The sequence below is a fragment of the Hyperolius riggenbachi genome, chromosome 6 (genome assembly GCF_040937935.1).
Source record: "Hyperolius riggenbachi isolate aHypRig1 chromosome 6, aHypRig1.pri, whole genome shotgun sequence".
In the NCBI taxonomy this organism is placed as follows: Eukaryota; Metazoa; Chordata; class Amphibia; order Anura; family Hyperoliidae; genus Hyperolius; species Hyperolius riggenbachi.
In genome coordinates, this window is record NC_090651.1 from 362,663,015 (window position 1) to 362,680,974 (window position 17,960).

General features: G+C 46.4%; 1 protein-coding gene across 2 annotated transcripts in view; it reads left to right on the forward strand.

Annotated features, from left to right (window-relative positions):
* Positions 1-15,038, forward strand: part of LOC137521905 (polymeric immunoglobulin receptor-like) — a 52,061-nt gene extending 37,023 nt beyond the window's left edge. For both annotated transcript variants that reach the window (XM_068241779.1, XM_068241780.1), the window contains exons 7-11: positions 1,257-1,344; positions 2,644-2,759; positions 4,668-4,787; positions 4,912-4,934; positions 14,858-15,038. In XM_068241779.1, the coding sequence (XP_068097880.1) occupies positions 1,257-1,344; positions 2,644-2,759; positions 4,668-4,787; positions 4,912-4,934; positions 14,858-14,935 (425 nt within the window). In that variant the 3' untranslated portion in view covers positions 14,936-15,038. The remainder of the gene's footprint in view (positions 1-1,256; positions 1,345-2,643; positions 2,760-4,667; positions 4,788-4,911; positions 4,935-14,857) is intronic.
* The last annotated feature ends 2,922 nt before the right edge of the window (positions 15,039-17,960 follow it).

Genomic DNA, 17,960 nt, shown 5'->3' on the forward strand with positions numbered 1-17,960 from the left:
CTTCCCATGTTCCTCAAACCTGTCCTCCCCATGTTTCTCAAACCTGTCCTCCCCATGTTTCTCAAACCTGTCCTCCCCATGTTTCTCAAACCTGTCCTCCCCCTGTTTCTCAAACCTGTCCTCCCCATGTTCCTCAAACCTGTCCTCCCCATGTTCTCTCGAACCTGTCCTCTCCATGTTCCTCAAACCTGTCCTCCCCATGTTCCTCAAACCTGTCCTCCCCATCAGGGGCGCAACTAGGCCCCACCGGGCCCCCCTGCAGAATTTAATTGTGCCCCCCCCCTCCCTGGGGCCCGCTCTGGGCCGTTTTGTGGGGGCTGGAGGGGTGGCAGCATGAGGGGAAAGCCTTGGCCACAGTCGGCGGGGAGAGGGGAAGTTCCCCCCCCCCTCTCCCTCACCTCGGGGCTCTCCCCTCCAGTTAGTTACAGTGTGGGCGGCGGGCAGATACATACCTTCTTCCGTGCGTTCCACCACATACTCCTCGCTCTAGCGTCTGTTGTCACTTCCGGAAGTGACGTCAGACGCTAGAGCGAGGAGTATGCGGTGGAACGCACGGAAGGTATGTATCTGCCCGCCGCTGCCCACACTGTAACTAGCTGGAGGGGAGAGCCCCGAGGTGAGGGAGAGGGGGGGAACTTCCCCTCTCCCCGTCGACTGTGGCCAAGGCTTTCCCCTCATGCTGCCACCCCTCCAGCCCCCACAAAACAGCCCTGAGCGGAGGCAGGGGCTGCAGGGCCTATTGTTACGCCAGTGCTCCCCATGTTTCTCAAACTTGTCCTCCACATGTTTTGCAGGCAACCTCACCTATGCACAGGTGGGGTAAATAATGTCAGCTAAGCTAGGTGGATTCCATGTAGCTGAGAGACTAATTACCCCAGCTGTGCATAGGGGAGGTTACCTGCAAAACATGTACCATTGGGGAGTCACAAGGACATGTTTGAGAAACACTGCATTAGACCAATCAGAGAATGCAGAATTGTACCACGGAAATCGGGTGACTGTGGAAAGTTAGGCCAATCAAAGAATGCAAAGTTTTCCGTGCTTACCAATCAGCAATGCGGAGTCCACATAATAGCTTACATCTTCAAAATTCTGCAATTTATTTTTTATTTTACAGTTTACTTTAGTCATTGAAATCTAGCTCAAAGCTTGGTGCTCCATCACACTGGTAAATCTTCTCTGCCAGGACACAGAGAAGATCGATGGGCAGCCATATTGTCCCTCACTGACCAATAAATGTCTTCTCTTTGTTCTAGACCACAGCAGAGATTCAACTTTAATTAATTCCCGAGCAGATAATGATGGGCGTGTAAAGATGATTGAAGTGACTGCCCCGCCTCCCAGGTTAGCCTTAAAAGTGTACATCAGACTGTGTATGTATTATCACTTATTAACTGCTACACATTGCTTATATCTGCTGGTGATGTATTGGTACCCTTGCATGTACAGGTGCCAATCATCAGTACGGTTCACTTAAAGGACACTGAAGTGAGAGGGATATGGGGGCTGTCATATTTATTTCCTTTTAAGCAATACCAGTTGCCTGGCTGGCCTGCTGATCCTCTGCCTCTAATACTTTTAGCCATAGGCCCCCGAACAAGCATGCAGCAGATCAGAGCAGATTGAAGCCTATGTGAGGTGCCTGGCCGGTACCCGTGTATGCGATTGAGTACATCCCTGATGGGAGATGTAATTGTAGACAGTAGATGCACCATTTGGGCGTGGTAAACCACTCTCATCTGCTGTGTGTGTGTGGTGCCTCAGCAGTTTCCTCACAGAAGTGGGAATGGAGACAGAAGCTGGATAGCCACTCTCTATGACCTGCAGTCATCGGTTGAGAACACGATGAACACTTTTGAGACTGTTAACCCATAAGCAGCTTCTATCAAAATGTTTAATTTGAAAGCTGCTGGTTCCTTCTAAACCTCTGTCGGCATATTTTCTTTGACTGCCTACTGCCGCCAAATGAATGGGCGGCAGCCGGCAGGGAGCGGTTATATTTACCTTTTCCGGACGGATTCTTCTCTTCCTCCATCGATGGCTCTGAACTTCCGACTGGTCTTCTAGGTTCCGATCACTTCTGATCACATGATATCACATGATTGGGATCCAGGAGACCGTGTCAGCGTTACAGCACCACCAGATGCTGGAAGAGGGGTGATGGAAGAGATGGAAGAGACTCTTCCATCACCCCTCTTCCACCACCGGGTGGCGCTGCAATGCCGATATGGACTCCTGGATCCTGATCACATGATTATCATGTGATAACAACTGAGAAGACTTGTCAGGGTTTCATCGCTGCCACAGTGTAGGAAGAAGAAGCCGATCCAGCCGTCTGGACAGGTATGTATAAAAGCTCCCTGCCGCCCACCCTGCATACCATGCCGAGCCTGCCAGGCTGGGAAGACACACTTCACCAGAAGTAGGAAAAATTCGACCCTGCGGCCAAATAATGTTTTACTTTATTTGGCTGCTAATGGGTTAAATGCTGCAGTAGCCATCATAAGACTTTTAAGTCAATGTGAACTTACATGAACTACTGAAATGAATGATGTTTGGTCACCGGTGACATCTGATTGTTATACTTTTCACTGAATGTCATCTTTCTTGACTCATCCATGTCCCCCCCCCCTCCCCATCTAGCTCTGATAACAGCAAGAATGGAGCTGTCACGGCTGCTGTCGTCTCAGTGGCGGTCGTTGTGCTGGTGGCCTCGGCCGTTCTCCTGCTCTTTAGGCTGAAAAGAAGAAGGAATTCAGGTAAGTATTCCGTACTTTTTATACAATCTATTCACTCATCATTAAAATGTACTTGAGACAGGATAATTGGGTGTATTTATACTTACCTGGGGAAAGTATAGAGGCAGAACGAGGCCTTTATTCTTTCCAGGCCGTGGATTTTGCTGCCCGGGAAGGCAGAGATTTGCTCTGTAGCTCTGTCTATACTGGAGTCAATCTCCGTGGATCTCTGCCTCTCCCCGCCCCTCTCAGTGAAAGAAGAATGAGAGGGGCGGGCAGAGGCGGTGATCAGTGTAGATTGACTCCAGTAGAGTCAGAGCTACAGCGCAAAGATCTGCCTCTACCAGCAAGCGTTCTCCAATTTTTGCCACGTGGCGGGTATAAAGACCTTGTACTGCTGCGGGAATAAGGAGTTTCAGCACCGCTCATATTGCTTAACATAAAATAGCAGGTAAAAAAAAGTATTTTAATTGGCTTCAGACTCTCTTTAACCACTTGCCGACCGCACGCTTATACCGTGCGTCGGCAAAGTGGCAGCTGCAGGACCAGCGACGCAGTACTGCGTCGCCAGCTGCAGCTTAATTAATCAAGAAGCAGCCGCTCGCGCGAGCGGCTGCTTCTTGTCAAATCACGGCGGGGGGCTCCGTGAATAGCCTGCGGGCCGCCGATGGCGGCTCGCAGGCTAGATGTAAACACAAGCGGAAATAATCCGCTTTGTTTACATTTGTACGGCGCTGCTGCGCAGCAGCGCCGTAAGGCAGATCGGCGATCCCCGGCCAATCAGCGGCCGGGGATCGCCGCCATGTGACAGAAGACAGCCTGTCACTGGCTGCACAGGACGGATAGCGTCCTGTGCAGCCCAGATCTCCGGGGGGAGCAGGTAGGAGAGGGAGGGGGGAGAATGTCGCCGCGGGGGGGGGCTTTGAGGTGCCCCCCCCGCAAAATGCCTGCAGGTAGGAGCGATCAGACCCCCCCTGCACATCATCCCCCTAGTGGGGAAAAAAGGGGGGCGATCTGATCGCTCTGTGTGGCCGCGGATCTGTGCTGGGGGCTGCAGAGCCCACCCAGCACAGATCCAAACAAACAGCGCTGGTCCTTAAGGGGGGGTAAAGGGTGGGTCCTCAAGTGGTTAAGGCTGGTTTCACAGTGGGACCTTACAGGCGCACGTTAGAGCAGCCTGTAATGCAGCCCACCGCACAGTAATGAAAAATCAATGGGGCTGTTCACAGTGCGGACGTAGCGTTACATTGTAACGCTGCGTCACAAGACAACGTACTGCATGCAGTACTTTGCACGCGGCTGAGCCACGTTAGACTGCATGCACATGCTCAGTAATGTTGGGGAGGAGCGGAGAGCGGCCAGGCACATGGCTAATTAATATACACTGCACGTTATGACGTGCAGTGTTTACTTCCTGGAGCAGCCGCTCTGTGCGGCGATTGGCCGGCGGGACCACGTGATGCCGCATGCGCACAAGAGTGCGCATCACGGCAACACTGACGCCAGAGTGAGCTGCACAACGCGGCTCACTCTGACGTCCAGATCCAGCACCACCAGGTGTTGAGTTAGGGGGACGTTATGCGACCTTAACGCCCCCTCTAACGCAACGTCTTGGTGTGAAATTAGCCTAAAGCCCCTTCTACACCATACAATTTTTTGTGCTATTCGATTCATCGATTCGATTCAATCCGACATGTCCGATCGGGATTCAATTCAATTTGATCGGTAGTGTGATTGATTTGCCATTGTTTTGCAATGACATTCGACAACACTATCGAATTGAATCCCGATCGGACATGTCGGATTTAATCAAATCGAAACGATGAATCGAATCACACAAATATTGTATAGTGTAGATGGGGCTTGAAACATTAAAACAGCTTCAGGTACTCTTTAAACTCCTCATGGTGTGTCTCCTCTCTGCCTCAGATCTGGTCTCTGTTGGAAGCTACAGAACCAATATAAGCCTGGCTGAATTGGACAACCACATTGGCAAGGACAACCCAGCTGGGACGGATCTGCAGGAGACCAACATAAACACTTACGAAGGTGAGAACTAGTAATATTCATCAGAACATTTCAGAGAAGTTCTCTTTTTTTAACTGTAAGCCAACGTTGTTCTTCCATTTTTCTTTGCATGTATTGCTGCCGCTGGGATGATTTCTACTCTCAGATGTCCCCCGAAAAGAGAAAAGGGTAAGTTGTAAAAGTATATATCTGTTAAAGGGTCACTCCACCCTGATCTGATATTAGTGCAAAAATACATTAAAGAAGAACTCCAGTGAAACTAATGTAATGAAAAAGTGCTTAATTTTTACAATAATTATGTATACATGATTTAGTCAGTGTTTCCTCATTGTAAAATAATTTCTTTCCCTAATTTACATTCTGACATTTATCACATGGTGACATTTTTACTGCTGGCAGGTGATGTCACTGGCAGGAGATACTGCTTACTTTTTTGGCAGTTGTAAACAGCAGTTATTTGCAACAATGCAACAAGGCTCCCACAGTGTGATGTCAGGACCTCAGAGCTGTGAGGCGCTGACATCACACTGTGGGAGGGGTTTCACTACAAAATCAGTCATACAGCGCCCCCTGATGGTCTGTTTGTGAAAAGGAAAAGATTTCTCATGGGAAAGGGAGTATCAGCTACTGATTGGGATAAAGTTCAATTCTTGGTTACTGTTTCTCTTTAATATCCACCCCCATGAGGTGTACATTGGCAAATACAGTTCAGCCCAAATGGCTTTTACCCCATAATAGCATTTACATGCTTTGAGTCTTTTCCAGGCCCAGCAATGTTTGAACGGCTTCTGTGAAATGTCCAGAGTTATCAGTTTTAATCATCGAAAAATCTGCAATATGCAGGTTCTGGGGTTACTTACACAAATTTCCACAAGGTCTTTTAAAATTCATATATGTCAGTAATTAAAAAATAGTGAGCTGGTAACGCTGGGAGTGTCCATACTGATTCCGCACTGCCCCTCCACGCATGTTAACGGACCTGATCGGGCTCAGCTATGTCCGCCTGAGCCTGATGGGAAAGCCGCTACTGCACCTGCGCTGGATCGCTGTAGGTAAATATTTACCTCCCCGGTGTTCAAAGGCTTCCAAAGCTGTATCGCCGGGATGGAGGAGGACGGGGGAAGCTTCATTAGGATGCAGAGGCTTCACCCTCCTGAGGTAATTACCACCCAGTGGCTGTTTTTCTTTTTTCATTACAGGTTTCCTTTAACTACTTGCCGACCGCGTTACGCCGATTGGTGAGAACGGCTTCCTATGGGGCAAAAAACGCAGTTTAATTAGGCTGTACAGCGCTGCGATCTAGGGCAGCGCTGCACTGGGGACAGCCGTGTGACACGACTGTCCCTCTGGGACACAGGAGACCAACTGGCTCCCATAGGCTGAAGCCCATGACAGCTGAAAGCCGTGATTGGCTGGCTAGGGGGAGCGAGGGAGTTAGGGAATAAAAGTAAATAAATACATACATTTATAATAAAAAAAACAAAAAAAAACATAAATATTTATAAAAGAAATAAACACTGGGGGAGAATGGGGGGGTTACTTGTGTGCTGCTGAGTTGTGCGGCCCTGCAGCGAGGCCTTAAAGAATACCCGAGGTGATATGTGACATGATGAGATAGACATGTGTATGTACAGTGCCAAGCACACAAATAACAATGCTGCGGTCCTTTTTTTTATCTGTCTGAAAGAGTTAAATATCAGGTATGCAAGTGGCTGACTCAGTCCTGACTCAGACAGGAAGTGACTACAGTGTGACCCTCACTGATAAGAAATTCCAACTATAAAACACTTTCCTAGCAGAAAATGGCTTCGGAGAGCAGGAACAGGGATAAAAAGGGGAATTTCTTATCAGTGAGGGTCACACTGTAGTCACTTCCTGTCTGAGTCAGGACTGAGTCAGCCACTTGCATACCTGATATTTAACTCTTTCAGACAGATAAAAAAAGGACCGCAGCATTGTTATTTGTGTGCTAGGCACTGTACATACACATGTCTATCTCATTATGTCACATATCACCTCGGGTATCCTTTAAAGCTGCAGTGGCCAATTTACAGAAAAATGGCCTGGTCTTTAGGGGGGTTTAACACTGTGGTCCTCAAGTGGTTAAAGGAATGTGCAAAAAAACACACATGCCTTTAAAAATCGTTCTGGAAATCGCATTGCAAAATCGCTTGGCAATTGCGTTTTGCAGCGTGAACTAAACCTTAACAAACATTCCTCAGTGATGCACCTGCCAGCAGTAAAGATGGTACCACCTGCGATACATTTCAGAATGTAAATCAGGGAAAGGAAAGATTTTAGAATGGGCAAACACTACAGTTCCTCTTTAAGGGGAAGCTATGTGTCTCCCCACTTTTAGGAAACCTATCTTTATCTTCTGCATGTGATTGGCATCTATTCCTGGGTGATGTGCGCTTGCTTTGGCCTGTATGGTAGCACCGATCGGCAGCGTGGCCACATGTTCTTGCGCAATGACCTTCCTGTCCAGACTCTCACAATGGTAATATGAGGAAGTGACAAACTTGCTGAAGTTGGGACTCTGCAGTGATTTCTCTGTCCATGGCTGAGCTGTGTGATCACAAAATCTCTACCTGAAATGTTATCACACACATATTGGGCCTGATTGTCTAAGGCAGAAAACCTGCCATGGAATTACAAATTGCCTACTACTTGGCAGGGCCGGATTTGTACTTTTTACTACCCAAGGCCCACTTTCACCAACCGCCCCTCCCGTGTGGCAATAAAGCCTGTACATGTGAAACAGCCCTGCATATGATTAGCTACAACACAGAACGAAAGCTGGTCACATGGTGGGTTGGGGTAATTATATTTTCCCAACATCACATGCCCGATAAGGAATCGTGTTCACATTTCTTAATAGCCTAACTTGCAGTACACTGCAGGCGATAGTACTGCCAACTGCATGTGTGCGCTGTCTCTGCACAGTAATATTACTGCTGGTTAGTGCATCAACTCCTGAGTTTCCTTCATATAAAGGCAACAAGGTGGCATAGTAGTTAACAATCTTGCCTAGCAGCGCTGGATCCCCAGTTCGAATCCCAGCAGGGTACCATTTGCACGGAGTTTGTTTGTTCTTCCCATGTCTGTGTGGGTTTCCTCCGTGCACTCTGGATTCCTCCCACACCCCAAAGCATACAGAGATACAGATAAGTTGATTGGCTTCCACCAAAATTAGCCCTAGACTATGATACATACACTACATGATACATACATAGACACATGACTATGGTAGGGAGTTAGATTGTGAGCCCCTCTGAGGGACAATTAAGTGACCAGACAATATACTCTATGAATAGCTCTGTGGAAGATGTCAGCACTACATACATACTTAATAATAATAATAATAATAATAATAATAATAAGCTACATATCAATTCAGAGGATAGAAACAAATTTAAAGTCTTATGAACTTATTCCAGTAGAAGGGTACATATATTGTCAGTATATAGATCAGTACATCAGTCCCAAATGAGGCTTCCTTTGTAAAAGGAACAGCTCTTACTCAGTTTTTTACAAAACCTTTGAAGTGATACAAAAGGTTCATTAATTTAACACTGGGCAATGCATGCATGAACGGGATTTCATACATGCATCGAAATGTGCTAAATCCCATCGGTCAGTGGCTTTTATTCTATTAAAAAAATGCATGTGTGTGTGCGATGATGTTCCCGGCTGCATTACAACGCAGCACACAGGAAAGCACGCTGTAGTGTGACTGGTAACACGAAAGTCTATAGAATTTCATGCTACTTGCGTTGTGGGCACTATGTGCGGTTCTGTCCATCATGACACACCGCACATGGGGCTTGATTCACAAAGCCGTGATATCACGGTCGCGCTACAGTTTTGCACACGCTATAATGCACATAACAGTTTTCACATGCCATCGCGAATGTTTAGCATTACGCGCGTTATAGCGTGCACAAAACGCTAGCGCGACCGCGATATGAGTTATCACGGCTTTGTCAATCAAGCCCATGGTGTGAATGAGCCCTAAAGTAATACCAACTGCCAACTAAATAGTGTCTTCAGCAATGAATGGACTAACAAACCTTTGCAGTTGTGCTGGAACTTTAACACCTAACTACAGCACAGCATAAAAATCAAACATATCTCCACATTATTGTTCAGGTCAGAAGACACTTTTTGTCACAAGGATGCAATCAAAGCAGCACAGAGGACCACTAATAAACTCTGCAAGTCTCTGCAGACACAGTCAGCTTTCACTTCCCTTCCCCTGTGCTTTCATCCAGTTTTTACACTGCAATGATAAGCAATGCTTCTGCTATCATTGCTAACGACGTGCTAAGGAATTCTGGGTATGCAGGAGGGAGACACTTTACAGGGTAATGTTCTGCAGGAAAACATCACTATACCAAGCAGGGATGTCTGGACTGACTGTCTGTGACTTGCAGAGTGTTTAGAGGCTCTCAGCAAGAGTAGCACAGAAGCTGGCAGCAGAAAGTTGTTACATACCAGTCTAAACAGCGCTGTTCTCCATCTCCAATTTCCCGGGTCTCCTCCGACCTGCTCAGTCACAACCCCTAAGGGTACGTTTCCACTGTAGCGTTACGTTTTCGCCTGCAAAAAATCGTATAAGATTTTTCTGATTGGTGAAAATTCGCATGTAAATTTGTACGCGTTTTTATGCAAATTTTCGTACGCGAAAATTCGCATTAGTTACATATGCATAATCTGCCTAGCAACAGCTTAGTCATGACTGCTGACAACTTCCTGTAACCATGGATCTAATGCGAATTTTCGGGCAGGTAACGCGAAAATTCGCATTGCCTATACAAAGCATTGTACGCGAATCGTACGTGATGTCCGAAAAAATGATACAGGACCTCAGATTTTTTCACGCGTACGAACGCTAACGAAAATTCGCATAGAGTGGAAACAGCTGCATTGACTAACATTAGTTTTAAAATCTATGCGAATTTTCTGAGCAGAAAAACTGACACAAAACGCACAAGTGGAAACCTAGCCTAAGTGTCAGAGTGATGGGAGGGGCGGGAGGGAAGAGAAAGAACAGTGCCTGCCTGAAGTAAAGACGCTGGAGAAAGAAAACAGCTGCGTGCAGAGAAGCAACGATGGAACAGCTGATTTACCGATGGCTGCCTGAAACCCCGCCCCAGCCCTTGCTCCGCCCTAGTCCTCTGCCTATGAGGCCTGCCCACAAACCCGGCCCTGCTACTTGGTGGGAGGAGTTTGTAGTCTTCCCTTGGGTCATATCAGGCAGAGCAGGATGGCAACCTAGGCAGGTGCCCTGGGCCGAGTGGGTGTCAAGGGACCCACTATCCACCTTCTTTTGGCTTCTCTCCACTTTAGCTTACCCAAAGGACCACAAGTGGGACCCAAATCGACCTTGCCTAGGGCCCCATTGCATCGCAATCCATCTAGCTATGATATTAGGCTATAAAAAAATTCTGAAAGTTTAGTAAAATAACAGCTGTTATGATTACAACCCTGTAGGTTTGCTGTGAGATTTTTCTTTTTAAATCCAGAAAAAATCTAGTGTTTATTAAAAATAATATATTGCTGCATTTATATGCAATGATAATCACACAGCTACGGACATGCAATCCTCCCTAAGCAGGTAAATTAGGCAGTGTAGGCACCCAACTAGCCCGATGGGGACCACCATTTTTCAGGTCTGATGTACAGGTCTAAGGAAATACATTCATTTTGTATGCTGAAAAATGAGTTTAATTGACTATTTCTTATCTGTAAATGTTGAAAATTAAAAAAAAAAAAAAAAAAAAAAAAAAAACTAGTGATGCTAAAAAGAACCGGAGAGGCTTTAAGGGTAAAATTGCCTCTTTTGCTTATAATTTTATAAAGTGACATAATATTGTTATAATCAGGGGCGTAGCAATAGGGGTTGCAGAGGTTGCGACTGCATCGGGGCCCTTGGGCCAGAGGGGCCCTCCTTCAACTACAGTATTAGCTCTCTATTGGTCCTGTGGTGGTAATAATCACTTCTATAGATACTTTGAACAGTGGTAATCATTAACAAACTGTTCCCCATTCCTTTCTTGCACCTCTGACACTGGGGTTGCCATCTGACGCTGTGGTTGCCCAGCCAAGGCCCCCCCTCCAGCCATGCATAGCGCCCAGCAAAGCACCCCCCAGCCATGCATCCCCCCTCATCTCTCACTAATCACCACTGTAATTTGATCTCTCCTCTGTGTCACCTGACTGCCACGGGAGAGCAGCTCATTTCAAGGCACAGGATGTTAACAACAGGGCCGGCGCTACCATAGAGGCAAAGGAGGCAGCTACCCCAGGGCCCCAGAGCTTGTAGGGACCCCCGGTGGCTACAAGAGGAAAACATTTTTTGCAAATCGGCCTTATAGTTTTTGAGAAAATCGATTTTAAAGTTTCAAAGGAAAAGAAATACACATTTAAAAACCTGCCGACTTTAATGGTTAATAGCAAATCCACCTTAAATGCTAGAAACCCTAAATTTGCAGGATATGTTAAGGAGATCATTAGGAATAAGAGGAAAAAACAATTTTTCAAAAAGACCTTATAGTTTTTGAGAAAATCGATTTTAAAGTTTTGAAGGAAAAAAGTATACTTTTAAATGCGGTAAATGTCACTTTTAGTAGCAAACCTAACGGTAGTGTCATTTTACATGCATCAAACGAAAGCGCAGTAAATTTCCTGATGGGGTTTCCAGGGGGTCTATACGCAGCCGCAGCACTTTGGCCAGGGATCGCTATACAGCCGCAATATGGCTGTATGAAGATCCCTGGCAATTTTTCCTATTTTCCCCCAAAAAAATTTTGTGGGAATTTTTTTCTTTTTTAAATTATGTGGGGTCCCCCCTCCTGAAACTTTGTAACCCCTTGTCCCCCATGCAGGCTGGGGTAGCCAGAATGTGGAGCTCTGACCGATTGGGATTTCACACCCTGACTATACCAGCTGCAAAAAAGGTCCCCTAATGCCGATTTTTATTCCGGGGTATATGTTGGGGGGGCCCCCCAGGTTTATTTTGCCCTGGGGCCCCATTGTTGCTTAAACCGGCCCTGGTTAACAAATAGGTCTTCTTCTATGAAAGCAGGAAGTAGACACACTGCTGATTTGTTGCAGTATTTGTTTCAGCTGTAAAAAAGAAATGTTTTATCTGTAAACGTGATTATGCTGTTGTGTATCTTGTGTATCTTTCATAGCAGTGGGAAAGTTCCGAGTGCCATTCGCGGTGCTTGACAGGACCCTCATCTGTGTCTAATCACCACTGTAATTTCATCTCTCCCCTGTGTCACCTGACTGCCACTGCAGAGCAGCTAATTTATAAGCACAGGATGTTAACAATATGTCTGCTCCCAAGAAAGCAGGATGTAGACACACTGCAGATTTATTGCAGGATTTGTATCAGTTGTAACTAAGTAATGCTTTTCTTTAAAAAGATTATTATGCTGTATCTTTCAGAGCAGAGAGGAAGTTCCGAGTGCCATTCATGGTGACCGGACAGGACCCGGGATGTTCTGGGATTTGTGCGTTTTGGGCTTTGACCGACTGACTTTGGCCGTTTCTAGAACTGGCCGGCCAATGTCAGAAATGCCCAGCATTTTGGACTTTGGCCGACGTCAAATCGGCCAGTTCTAAAAACGGCCGGCCAATTCTAGAATTTGCCGATTTCTGGTTTTGGCCGTAACATATATACAACTGTATAGTGTTAACTCGCTTGTTCAGGTGTGGTGTCTGTAGCCACTAGACTAGAGGGAACTGTCTAAATACTGAGTCACTCCATTGCTGTGCTGATGGGGATCTGTGTGGTGTCGGTATGCCCTTGTTAGTGTGCCCTAAACGTCATAATGTAGCAATCACTCGTTATGACGCTAAGGCCCGGTTCACACTTGCGGTTTAGTAAAAACCGCACCGGATGTCCGGACCGCACCGTATCCGGACCGGACCTGATCCGTACGGTTCCTATCCGGATCCGGTCCGTTTGCATCCGGTTTCCGTGCGGTGTGAACACGGTTGCGGTCCGGATCCGGTTTCTTAAGGAGATAACATCCTTTTAATTACCTGGGGTCTGGGAGGTCAGCAGAAGGGTCTGGGGTCATTGTTGGAGACAGGTGGACGTGTGGAGACCATCCGTGGATACAGAGACTGCAGTTGGGACCATGGATCCAGGCATTTACTCGTAAACCTGGGAATTCTCTCTGTTACTCGTAAACCTGGGAATTCTCTCTGTTGTTCGCCTCCTTCAGCAGACATGTTGCTGGCAAAAAGAGCTCCAGCATGAAATCGCTGCTGCCCCACTCTTCGCTGGGCCCATGTGGTCCCCATCCAAAATGCATAGGAAGTGGGGTAGAACGTCCGGTTTTTGTAGCCAGTGTGTTGTGCGCTCTCCGGCTCTCATTGCTTTGTATTGGCCGGATGGTGCAGTCCGGCTCCGCTCCGGATACGGCTGCCGGAGGAGCCGGACCAAAATATAGCGCATGTTGGAACGGACGCCGGAGTCCGGATCCGGCCCGGATCCGGTCCGGCTCCGGTCCGGCAGAACGGACGCATGTGAACGGACGCATAGGCTTTCATTGCCATGCCGTGCGTCCGTTCCGTCCGTTCTGAAAGCGGTCCGGCTCCGGCACGGCGATTCCGGACGGCCACCGCTAATGTGAACCGGGCCTACGGCCGCGTTATGCATGAGCAATAGATATTTCAGTCGCTGAAAAATAGTTGATCACCTTATGTGACTTTTGGATTTAGACATGTCTAGAGAGAATACAAAGACTGCAGTTCCCTCTAGTGGCTGTTTAACAAACTGCAGTTTGCATAGTGAATATGAAACTACCGGTTATGGCATGTCTGTATACACAAATAGCAGCCAACTGTCCCACTTTCAGAGGGACAGTCCCTCTTTGGGACCCCCCAATCCCTCTGTCCCTCTTTCTTCCTCATTTGTTCCTCTTTCAGGACTGATGTGCAGAGCAATATAAATATATGTATTTTTTACTGAAAAATGTGTTTAACTGACTCTAAACTTTAATCCCATTAACCTCCTTGCCGGTCTAAATAATCCGGCAAGGAGGCAGCGCCGCACTTTTTTTTTTTTTTTATAAATCATGTAGCGAGCCCAGGGCTCGCTACATGATAGATGATAGCCGCTAAGCGGCGGCATCCCCCCACCCACTCCGATCGCCTTCGGCGATCAGAGTATGCAGGGAATCCCATTGAGAACGGGATTTCCTGCAGGGCTTCCCGGTTGCCATGGCGACCGGGCAGGATGACGTCACCGACGTCATAGACGTCGTGACGTCAGAGGGAACTCCGATCTGCCCCTTAGCGCTGCCTGGCACTGATTGGCCAGGCTGCGCAGGGGTCTGGGGCGGCTCGGGGCGGCGGGTAGCGGCGAATCGGCGGCGAGCGGCGGCGATCGCGACCTACACGCAGCTAGCAAAGTGCTAGCTGCGTGTAGGGAAAAAAAATTATGCAAATCGGCCCAGCGGGGCCTGAGATATCCTCCTGCGCAGGTTACCCCGAGCTGAGCTCGGGATAACCGGCAAGGAGGTTAATTAAATTAAATGAAGTAGCAACAAGGGGTGCAGATGTTGTGACCGCACCGGGGCCCTTGGGCCAGAGGGGCCTTAACCTCAACCTCAGTATTAGCTCTCTATTGGTCCTGTGCTCATAATAATCCCTTCAATAGATACTTTGAATAGTAGTAATCATTAACAAGCTGCTCCCCATCCCCTTCTTGCACCGCTGACACTGTAGTTGCCATTGGCAGGTTATGGTGCGCCGTATCAATTGCTATGTATAGAGCACTTGGGGGGCCCCGTGTAAAACTTGCACCGGGGCTCAGAGCTCCTTAGCTAAGCCACTGATTAAATGTATATATTTCTCATTTTCAAATGTTAATATGAAGAATAACTACTGATGATAGAGAGGACCAGTGCGGTTTAAATGATAAAACTACTTGTTTTTGAATTCTCCATGATATGCATAGTGAGGTTGTGTTGGGGGCGGGGTTAGAGGCAGGACAGGGGCAAATGTCCCTCTTTCTCATCTCAAAAAGTTGGAAGGTATAATATATATATATATATCTGTCTTTTCAGGCATCTCAGGAAGAGCTGGACTACTCCTGCTTCCTGACCGACAAGAATGGAGACGCCCACGACGAGCCCGCGGTGTAACCGGCCCCTGCAAGATTATTGCATCCGGCAATTCCAACATATTACATTCCTGTGCGCAACAACAATGACCTAAAAATATAATACTTACCAGGACTACTGAAAACTGCAGTCATTCTACCGTCTCATGTACAGAACCTGAGGTGTCCCCAGATATCCAAGAGGGTCCCCCGTCAGGATAAACAAAGCCCATAGAGAACATTTGGGTGCAATGATGTGCTTAAAGAGGAACTCCAGCCTAAACAAACATACTGTCATTAAGTTACATTAGTTATGTTAATTAAAATAGATATGTAATATAATCCCTTACCCACCCTGTTTTAAAAGAACAGGCAAATGTTTGTGATTTCATGGGGGCAGCCATCTTTTGGGTTGGAAGGAGGTGGCAGGGAGCATGAGACACAGTTCCAACTGTCCTGTGTGCTGATCACTTCTCCCAGTTGCTAGGCAACATGAATAACAACACAGGAAATCCCATGATGCTTTGCACAGAATCAGGGAAAAAAGCCCAGGCAGTGTTCTTTGATGGGTGGAGCTTAGCTAAAAATGCAGCTAAAAATTATGCTTTGGTAAGAAAAAGAAAGTTCTGATGCTGTGAAACTGTTAAAGAAACACCAAGCCTTTTCAGTGCTGCTGAGTAGATTTTTAGTCTGGAGGTTCACTTTAAAATACACCAGCAATCTTTTTTTTTTTTTTTTTTTTTTTTCTTCAAATTACTACTCTGCCTCTAATACTTTTAGCCATAGCCCCTGAACAAGCATGCAGCAGATCAGGTGTTTCTGACATTATTGTCAGATCTGACAAGATTTGCTGCATGCTTGTTCCAGGTGGGTGATTTAGACTCTACTGCAGGGCAGCCAGGCAACTGGTACTGTTTAAAGAGGAACTGTCGCGAAAATCTTAAAATTTAAAACACATACAAATAAGAAGTACGTTTCTGTCTGAGTAAAAGAAGCCATAAATTACTTCTCTCCTATGTTGCTGGCATTTACAGTAAGTAGTAGAAATCTGATATTACCAGCAGGTTTTGGGTTAGTCCATCTCTTCATGGGGGATTCTCATCATGGCCTTTATTCTTTATAAAGACACTCCTTGAAAAAGATTTTTACAAAGAGGCTGACCAGCCTCTCTGCTCATTGTAAACTTTTTGGCAGTTGGACGGAGCAACTGCCATTCAGTAAGTGCAACTTGAAAATAAAGAAATCCCTGTGAACCCCCCATAAGGAGATGGGCAAGTCCAAAACCTGTCAGTTCTGTCAGATTTCTACTACTTACTGTAAGTGACAGCAACATAGGAGAAAAGTCATTTATGGCTCATTTTACTCTGGAAGAAACGTACTTCTTAATTGTACTGTACAGGTTTATATATAATTTCAATTTTAAGATTTTTACGACCTTTCCTCAAAAGAAATGAATATGGCAGCCTCCATATCCCTCTCCCTTCCTTTAAGAGTTTGCTTTGCAACTTAATTCCTGGATTGTATCACATTGTAGTCAGGATAGCTGACAGGTTTGTAAAGTAGTTGTTGCGCGGCCTCACCTTTATGCTGCATCGACAGAAAAAATATACATATATAGTAAAAAGTCTTTTAAAGAGAATCTGTATTGTTAAAATCACACAAAAGTAAACATACCAGTGCGTTAGGGGACATCTCCTATTATCCTCTGTCCCAATATCGCTGCTCCCCGCTGCATTAAAAGTAGTCAAAAACAGTTTTAAAAAGTTTGTTTGTAAACAAACAAAATGGCCACCAAAACAGGAAGTAGGTTGATGTACAGTATGTCCACACATAGAAAATACATTCATACACAAGCAGGCTGTATACAGCTTTCCTTTTGAATCTCAAGAGATCATTTGTGTGTTTCTTTCCCCCTGCAGCTCACTGAAGAGTTACAAGCTGATTGTTTGTTTCTTCTTGCAGACAGCTCTGCCCGGTTGTCTGTAATTCTGCAGTATGTGACTCATCAGTATGTGAACAGAGGATTTATCCAGCTTGTAAAAGATAAGAGAGCAGAGAAAAGCTGGCTAATGTAAATAACACACACACACAGGGGAGTGTGCATAGAGGGGGCATGCATAGCAGATCACACTGAAGAGTTGGCAGCCTTCCAGACACAGGACGACAAGTCCGACAGGGGAAAGATAAGCTGATTTATTACAGAGAGGGTGATAGTAGAAAGTGCTGCAGTAAGCCAGAGGACATTATAATAGGTTTAGGAACCTGTAGTATGGTAGAAAACACAATGACATTTTTGTTACAGAGTCCCTTTAAAGCCTCATTGCAGTCACTAATGTTTCACAAGTGGGAGAAACAAAGAGCCGGCTCGACAAGATGACACCATATGGTGAAAGTTGGGCAGCACAGTGGTGTAGTGGTTAGCACTCTCGCCTTGCAAGCACTGGGTCCCCGGTTCGAATCCCAGCCAGGTCAACATCTGCAAGGAGTTTGTATGTTCTCCCTGTGTCTGTGTGAGTTTCCTCCGGGCACTCTGGTTTCCTCCCACATCCCAAAAACATACAGATAAGTTAATCGGTCCCCCCCCCCCCCCCCTAAATTGGCCCTAGACTACAATACATACACTACACAGTATAGACATATGACTATGGTAGGGACTAGATTGTGAGCTCCTCCGAGGGACAGTTAGTGACAAGACTATATATATACTCTGTACAGCGCTGTGGAATATGTCGGCGCTATATAAATAATAATAATAAAAGTTAGGGGCATTATTGCTAAGATACTCCATGGCAGTCTCTATAATGAGCGAGATCTAGGGGCCCCAATAGTAAGACAGGATTAGCAACAAATATTCAAAGAGAGGCAATGGCCGACTGGCAGTGCTAGCAATCCACACTCTGGTTAATTCATAAGTTTACATACAAAGGTTGCTTGCTGTGAAGGAGTAATACAAAGAGTCCAGACAAGCCAGTTTGAAGACAAAGGACGGACAGTGGATGCAGGGCACTCGAGTGAGCTTAACAGCCGTTTGGTGCCTCTCAGTGCTTCTTCCGAGGCTGTATCCAACA